The sequence below is a fragment of the Sarcophilus harrisii genome, chromosome 1 (assembly GCF_902635505.1).
Source record: "Sarcophilus harrisii chromosome 1, mSarHar1.11, whole genome shotgun sequence".
NCBI classification, from domain to species: domain Eukaryota; kingdom Metazoa; phylum Chordata; class Mammalia; order Dasyuromorphia; family Dasyuridae; genus Sarcophilus; species Sarcophilus harrisii.
This window is the reverse complement of record NC_045426.1, coordinates 664499039-664507694: the sequence shown is the minus strand read 5'-3', so window position 1 is coordinate 664507694 and position 8656 is coordinate 664499039. Positions and strand designations below refer to the sequence as shown.

General features: G+C 45.2%; 1 protein-coding gene across 8 annotated transcripts in view; it reads right to left on the bottom strand.

Annotated features, from left to right (window-relative positions):
* Window positions 1-617: 617 nt before the first annotated feature.
* The window catches only part of GNG7 (G protein subunit gamma 7), a 359526-nt gene continuing 351487 nt past the window's right edge, over window positions 618-8656 (bottom strand). For all 8 annotated transcript variants that reach the window (XM_031948079.1, XM_031948080.1, XM_031948081.1 and 5 more), the window contains one exon: window positions 618-7215. In XM_031948079.1, the coding sequence (XP_031803939.1) occupies window positions 7090-7215 (126 nt within the window). In that variant the 3' untranslated portion in view covers window positions 618-7089. The remainder of the gene's footprint in view (window positions 7216-8656) is intronic.

Genomic DNA, 8656 nt, shown 5'->3' with positions numbered 1-8656 from the left:
TTCCATGAAGTCTATGTAACTGTAACCGTCTGTGGCTGAAGCCCAGAACTGTGGCACAGTCCCCGGGGTCCCGGGGAAGGGATTTGTATCCACCTCTGGGGCAGTCTCGAGGCTTAGTCTGAACAAATGACAGAGGCCCTGGTTCTGTCACTAACTCCTCTACCCTCTCTGGGCCTTCATTTTCCTCTTTGTAAAATGGAAACTCAAATAAGAGAGTGGGTGATGCCTGCCCTGCCCACCTTTGGCAAGCATCATGAGACTTGTTAAGGGATCTTAGAGAGCGAGTGGTCCATCTCCCCAATCTCACAAAGGGAAGTGAATTACCCAGTCTCACGTGGGAAAGAAAGTGGGGATTTAAACTCGGGGCCTTTAACTGTCAAGCTAAAGTGCTTTCCATCAAACCATGGGGCTTCTGGTTTTAGCTTGCTGAGTGAGCTTAGAAGCCTCTTCTCCATTCTGGGGCTTGGTTTCCCCATCTGTAAGATGACAGTGTGCCTTGCCTTGAAGAGTAAGGGGGGGCTGCTTTTGGTGCCGATGTCCCTGTGTGCTGTAGTGTGGACCCCAGGCTGCTGGTTCCCCTAAAGCCTCCTCCACTTAAAAAACAACATGAAAGAAAATACAGGAAAGTGAAAAGTAAGCCTTTTTTTGTTTTTATTGTGGTATCAATTCACTTTGTAACAACAGTTCCACAAAACAGTCAACACTGTGCGAGAGTAGCTGATGGCACACCTGGAGTCCCCCTCTAACTCGGCGTGTTCCCAGGGCAGCTGGGCGCCTTGCTAGCCCTCGAGAACACTTCCTGAAACCGTCTCCCTTAAACTCCATGGGTGTTTGGCAATGGTATCAGTTGGCAAAGAAAGAAGAAAGGAAAATGTTCCACACATCTTCTCAGGGAGTTAAATGCTCTGTCCACTTCCTGGCCAAGTGCTCCTTGAGGGGGAGCCACGGTGTGTTTACCTAGTTTGGAAACTCCTCAGGGGCTGAGCTCGGCCAGTCTGGCCTTCCAGAAGGCAAGGGCCCGGGGAATTAGGCTGTGAAGGAGATGGAGGAGTTGCCTGGAGGCCCCATTTCTGAGGACTTTGGGACTGAAGGACAAAAGGCAGCCCCTTCTGCTGCAGAGCAGGCCTCAGAAGCTTCCATCCCTGGAGTCAAAGGTCATGACCCAGGGGCATTCTTCGGCTCAGGGGTTGCTGGTTGGGGGAGGGGAGTTGGCGGCAATCTCACTCTAGGCCAGGCCATCTTGAGGAGGAGAGATTACATCACCCTACAATCACATGGGATTAACCTTTCTGCAGGTTCCCAGGTGGGTCTGGGTGAGAGCCTGTTTAGGCCAGGGCAGGTGGAAATCCTAGTGCTCCAGGGCCCCTCCATCCTCTCTAGCCACGGAAAAAAGTGAATGGCTTTGCAGATGCAATGGAAATTCCATTTCCCATTTCCATGCCCTGCTTTCAGTTCCTTTTTCCCAATTCTTGCTAACACCTTCAGAAGCTGGCTGGCTGCTCTCAAATAGTCCCAAGGTTCGGGCTTGGCCTAGGCCACCTGCTGCCACTGCCACTGGAAGCAGGAGAGAAGCTACCTCCTTGCCTTGTAGAGAGCACTTAAAAGTCCTAAAGAAAGTATTTTTCTTTTTGGCAAATGCACAGACAGAAAAGTACAAGCAGTAACTGTTATTTGTATTTATGTTTATCCTAAACAAAAACATCTCATCTACTGTATGAACATTGTTAAGAGAAGAATAAAAATCGACGATTTTTCTTTGTAGAAAGTGAGTGACCACCTTCTTGTCTCCTCCAGGTTTGAGCACAGGCGCCATGACTCCCTGACTTTCCTCAACTCGCCTCTCCCCACCCCAGGCCTGATAGTGGGCACAGGGGATGAGGGAGAAGCAGCTAACAAAGAGGGAAGGGTTACTGGAGGAGAAGATGGGTAACAAAATACTATGAAGTGCCCCCTATCATGGGCTGAGAGGCTGGAGACCCATGAGGGAGTCTTAGTTCTCCCACTGACTTTGGGATCCCATTTCATCATCTAGTTATGGAGAGGCTGAGCAAGCAATCTCTAAGGAGGATTTCTGACCTGGATGAGAGGTGGGAAAGGGCAGCTGCAGACTCATAGGGCAGCATCCAAGAAGCCAGGGAAGGAAAAGTCAGTGGAGAAAGTAGGATGTGAAGCTAAGAGTGTGGAGCAGGTTTGTCAGAGACAAAAACTGCTTAGTCTTCCCAGCTCTGATTACTCCTCTAGAAGAACTCATAAAAGCAGACAAATACTCACTCTGCAAGGACAGTGACTACATCTCATCCAAATTGTGCTTCCAGTCTAGAACACAACACTCTGTATACTACAGGAGCTTAATTGGTTGTTTTAATATTGGCATCTAAATATTGGTATTTGGCTATTTGGAGAATAGAAACCGGGTCTCCATGGATACCTAGGCTACCTCTGTACTCTGCCTAGTGTCATCATGAGACTAATTTCTTCTCTAGGAGAAATAAACTCATCTTAGGGAAATTGAGTCCTTTATTTTTAGTGGGGTGGCTGGCATTCACTTGCCAAAAGTTCCCAGGGAGGCTGTCGGACTCTGTCCTTCTCCAAAGCCTGACCTGCTTTCTCCTCTATATCTAGGAATATTGGAGCAAAATAGGCAGAGCACAAATAGGGGCAGGTCAGGAATGTGGGAGCCCAAGAGAAGCTAGATTTGAACTGAATGGTGTCCATAAGCTATCACAATTTCTTGAGGCTAAAGCCTGGCTCATGACAACTTTTGGATATATATATTTTTTTTCTGCCAAGGTCCCTCAGAATTGCATTCTAAGATTATAAAAGAGCTGGAAGGGCCCTTAGATTATCTAGTCCAACCCCCTCATTGTAAATTAACTGGTTAGGTTTCATCTCCTGGATAATCAGGATGATGTCACTGGCACTTGGACAGAGGTCAGCTATTAGCCAGGGCTCTGCTATGAAGGGATTCCCTTTCAGATTTGGCACAGCTGCCCACTCCTGGGCAGGAGAAAAAGTGGGGGCAGTGCCCTGAGAGTTGGCAAAACAAAATGTATTTTCTGGAGGAAGGTAAACAAGATCTACTGCAATACTGAGAAATCAAAAGGATCTAGAGAGAAGGTCTCACCTATGGCCCAGAAACCTGTATGTAAATGCCCAGCCAGGTCCATAGCAGAGCTGAATATCTGGGATGAGCCAGTGCTTCAGGGAGGAGGGTGCAAGTGATCTAGGACTTTTGCTGAAAGAGCCTGACCCTCTAGGTCCTAGTTTTAGATTTGCCACTAACTGCTTGTGAGATCTTGGACAAATTATATTCCTTTTTCAGGCCTCAATTTCCCTTCAAGCAAAACAAGAGGGTTTGGATTTGATGATATTTAAAGTTTCTACCAGAGAAACATACTCAGCACTTATTTTGCTTTTTTCAAGGCCAGACAGAGGGGAAGTCTCATTTTTTTATTTCTAAAGTTTCACAGTGCTACTAAGATGGAGGAATTAAAGACAGATCTACGGAGCCATCTTTGGAATATATGGGGAGATGGGGGTCTTCACAAGCTGTATTTCTGACAAATGTCCCCTCTCCAGCTGTAGATCCTGGAGGACTTGACTTACCCTTTTTCTTCAGTCATCTTTTCCTTATCCTTGGCCTGTGTTCTGGCACTCTTAAAGGCTAGACCTTGAGGGGGCCCTAAGGACGGGTTTGTGGCCTGAAGGATATGATCTGGGAAGTTCCTAAACTAGTAACGGAGGGGAAGGTGAGTCATCTTGTAAATAGTCTCACACTCAGCTGGCAGTTAAAAGAGCATGCAGTATTTGCCACCATTAAGTCTTTTAAATATCCCTAAAAATGGTCCTTGGGACCACTGGGACCCAGACACCTTAAGGTTCTTAAAAACCTTAGATTTAACATCAGAGGACTGGTCTGAATCCAGACTCTCAATAATCTTGGGCAAATCATCTTTTTCACTGGACTGCAGTTTCCTTATCTAAATAACATGAAAGGTTTAGATTCAATGAACATTAGGGTCCTTTTCAACTTGAGATCCTATGATGAAGCTGAAGTGGAATGAAGCAGGGATCCTTTGGATTTTCCCTTTCTTAAAGCAGGAAGGGGCCAAGGAGAAGGTGTGTTTGGTGCTCTGGCTGAGAGGACTGCCAGAACACTCAAGCGGAGGGTGGACAAGAGTCCAAAGCCGGTTAGCACTAGTCACACTTATTTATCTCACAGATAAAGGGTAGGGAAATTGTGGTACCCTCCACTCAACACAATGGCTGTTCTAGCTAGTAAGTAAATGGGGCCTAGGATTGTAATTTTCTCTCCCAAATCCCAGCTCAATGTTGTCCCTTGGAAATCATGCTGCTGGACAGCTGGGTACTCTTTGCTACGTGATTCCTAGGGCTGTTCTAGGTAAATTCATCTGGGAATTTGGCCCAATTATCCCAGTGGGAAGGTTCTTTGCCTTAACAATGTAGAAAGAGCAGATTTCTAAAGTTTTGGTTCTGCCACTTAATGACCTTGTGCAAGTCCCTTCCCCACCTCAAATTTCTTCTATAAAATGAGGGGATTGGACTAGATTAGCCTTAACCCAAGCTTTTCTGTAAATTCGTAAAATCTCTTTCACAGGCAGTGAAAATTTGTAGTCAGAAGACTTGGGTTGAAACCTTGGCTTTGCCACTTCCCAGACATGTGTGACACTGGATTAACTTCCTTAATCTCTCTGAGCCGCATTTTTAACTTTTGTGACATGGATTAGATGATCTGGAGGTCCCTTCCAGCAGCAAATCCTAAAATCTATCTTGGCTCCAAATTCTGCATCTTTAGAACATCAAAGCTCAGGAGGAAGGAACTTGAGTGAGGAAAAGAGGACGAGTCACTGCTTTTACTTATAGGTTTCAAGATAAGGTCAAGGTCCCTTGGTAATAAGTTTTGTGGACAGGGGAATCACTTGGAGGAATAAGATCTCTAAGGTCTCTTAGTATCTATCTGATACTATGAATTCAGTCATCTAGAATCTGGCTTTTGTCTGGCTAAGAGGCCATGGCCTTGCTACTGAGCAAAGAGATTTGGTTGCTGAATGGGGAGGGAGAGGCTTCCCTGAACTCTATTCTTCCCCAGGCCCTCAGTTTACATGCAACTCCCAGAGGACTACTGTGGACAATAAACCTTAAGCGGGGTTTCAATACCAGCTCTGTCATTGTGTGACCTTGTAGAAAGTCACTTGATTCTGGAGACCTCAATTGAAAATGGGACAATTGGACTAGTTTATCTTTAAAGTCTCAACTCCAAATTCTATGATACAGCAGAGGAGGGACTTTCTCTGCTTTGTTATAGGCTGCCAGTAATAGCAGCAAATAAGGTAAAAGGGGGTTGCCCCACTGGGTATTTCTAGCCTGTTGGGTCATTCTTAGTGAGGAGGAAGAGAATTTCTCTTCATTGGCCACGAGGGTCAGGGAAGCTCAGCATTCTAGCTCTAACAATATTTCATCATCCCTCTGTCTTTTCTTTAAAGCCTGACTCAGGCAGAACCTCCTGCCTCCTGAAGCTTTTCCTGACTTCCCACAGAAGAAAATTCAGCATTTACTATCCCTCAACATCCTCTGAGATACTCCAGCACCGGAGAGGAACGTCTCCTTTGGCTTCTTTTATTCCAATTTATGTTGCTGTTATTTGTGCAAGAGTTTTGCCTCCTCTATAGGATTTTAAACTTCAGGAGGACAGGGTCAATTTCTTTTTATTTTAGTGTGTGCCTTAAACTCTACCTGGCATTTAGTACAAGAGCTGGCATGTAGTATTTAATAATTGGCTGTAGGATTGAACTGAATTGACTTAAGCTCCATCTTTCTGGGATTTAAAGGGGTAGGTGGGCACATTTTGTTCCTGGAGAAAGGAAACCGAGGAACCTTGGGGGGCACTTATTTTAGTGTCTTTGACAAAGAATCATCTCTTAAGTGGGCAGGAGTTTAAAAAAAAGGATTAAGCTATACAGTTAATTAAAAAAAAACCCAATAACAACAACAAATGAATAACTTTCAAATGCCCTTATCCTCAGAAGCAAAAAGCAATTCTGACCCCACTCCCACCCCCAATTCTCAGAAGACAAGACCAAAGGATTCATCCTGAGCCCTCCTCTCAGGCAACAATACACAGAAATTAAAGAGCTAGGATGGAATCAAAGATTTCAAATACCCACATCTATACTTCATGCTTCCCCCCAATACCCCTCCCCCACCCCCCACCCTTCCCAAATTGGCAATGCAAGGAGATGGGCACTCCCCAGTTCAAGCCACTGTCAACTAATTCCCTTAATGGCTGGCGAGCTATACAGAGAGTGCTGCCCACAATGTGGTGGTGAAGATACAAATGCCATATGTTCTGTGAGATGGGAAATGCATGCTCTGATCCATGGATGACTTCCCTTCCCTATGCCCTCTGCCTCCCTCTCCCCCTCCCTTTCTCCCTCCCCCATCCATGCCTTCATTATCCGTTTATATGATACTGTTGTCAAAATATCCTCCCCTGGTCCCCTTTTAGCAATGCATAATTTCCATATGTTTTTTCTTTTTTAAATGAAAGAGTAGGTTTCTTTTTTAAAAGAATGAGCAATTCCTTTAACTCTGAACTCCTGCCAATCTAACCCAAGTCTCTGAATGGCAGGCCAATCTAGGAAGAATTACAATCTAGGTTCACTTTGACCTTGATGGGAGGGCTCTCTAATAACTGGCAGACATCCTAGGTCTCCCCCCTGTCTCTCCACCCACTCTTATTTTGAAACCACTATTTAAATGGCACTAGAGTATCTTAAAAAAAAAAAAAACCAAAACCCTGCCCCTACCCCCTTCCTCTCAAGGACATTTAGACTGCTTCAAATTGGTAGGCTGACCCCGCCTTGTGGGTACACTGGATTTGATTTTCCACCCGAACACAAAGCATAGTGTTCGCCCCTCCTCATGGTGGTGGGGGTGACCGCAATGGTGCTGGGGATGGTTTTGGCCGTCGAGAGTTTTTGTGACTTAGGACAGGTTTGGCTTGAGATCGGCATTGAATGGGGATGGCCCTTCCAGGGAGAGAGGCTCTGTATGCACAGGAGGATGGAGCTATAGAATGATACAAGGCTTTTTGTCCTTGAAGGGGTTCTCTGAGGCAGGCACTCCCACCAGCAAGGGGTCATTCCGGGCGTGCTGTTCACAGTAACTCATGAGCTCGGAGGAGGCTTTGGAGACCTGCATGTGGGTAGAGGTTGAAAAGAGCAAACACAAAGAAACAAGGTTAGGGGCCATGAGGATCTTTAGGCAGGAAGTTGAGGAACACATTATCCTTCTCCTGGCCTTGGGCAAGGGCTCATTCTGGACTCCCAGATCTAGAGCTGAAAGGGACTTCATCTAGGTCAGAGGTCATCGAGTCTGACCTTCTCCTTTTACATATGAGGAATCCACGGTTCAGAGGAAGTAAATAGCTGGTTCCACTGCTCCTGCTGCTCACTGGTCTTTGGAGGCAACTTCAGTGCCATGAAAAGATCTTGTGGGGGCAATAACAGCAGCATCTGCACAGCACTTAAAAGATTTGGCTGCAAAGGTTTTGATCTTCAAAACAAGCCTGTGAAATGCAGGATCAGAGGTACTGGATTTGGGTCCAGTCCACACAATCTACCACAAGACTAAGGCTTACAAGCTGTATGGGATCTCAGAGCAGAGACTGACTGAGCTATCTTTCCAACATCCTCTATGATGGGCAGGGCATTTATTATTATCATCCCATCTTTACTGAGGAGAAAATTGAGTTTCAAAGACTTGTAACTGAAAAAGCTGAAAAAGTGGTAGAGCCAGGACCAAAAAAGCCAGGCTTCTTACTGAAAGTTCTGTCCCCTTCCTACTCTATTATACTATCAAGAACAGAGTCCCAGAGTGAGCAGTCACCTTGAGGTCAGCTAATCTAACTCCCTGATTTCACCTGGGTCCTCAGGGAAGATCAGTGGCCAACCATGGAACCCATGGTCACATACACAGTAGTACCAGAACTGGAATTCAGATTCAAGTCTTCTGACTCCAAACCCATTGGGCTTTCCATATAGTCAGGATCAGATGATATAAAGGAGATTAGATGATTTGCTTCTGGAAAGTATTAACTAAGTATAAATATGAGTTCTTGGGATTCTTCTTTTTCCTTCAGTTCCTACCTAAATAATGGAGACAACTCTAAAAAGGTCTGATACATTGATGCTACTGAAGCTTCACAAATGGTTTACTCACGTAGGGAAGAATAACTTTTAAATAAACACAATAATCTTAACTTTCTTTCTTAGGGTCTCTATTTGACATGGTTTCTAAGGGTCTCTCTAGCGCTAAGATTCTATGTTTTAAGAGGCTTCCCGGTTTTGATAGTTTTTAATCTGTCTTTATGCTCTTCCCAGATCTGATATTCCATGTTCTATGTTCTAAAGTCCCTTCCAGTTGGACAATCTTTGTTCTGCATTCCACACTGACATTCTATGAGCCTAGATTTCTGCAGTGGATCAGCCCTTGAGAGTCTCTGGAAAAGAGCTCACAATGACCAGATCAAAAAGGGGGAGGCAAAATCCTGGAAATATTTCTGGACTTTGTTGTTTCTTCAGTGCATGTTTTCTGGGGGTAGGGTCATTGCTTCTAGTCAAATCTGCTACAGTAT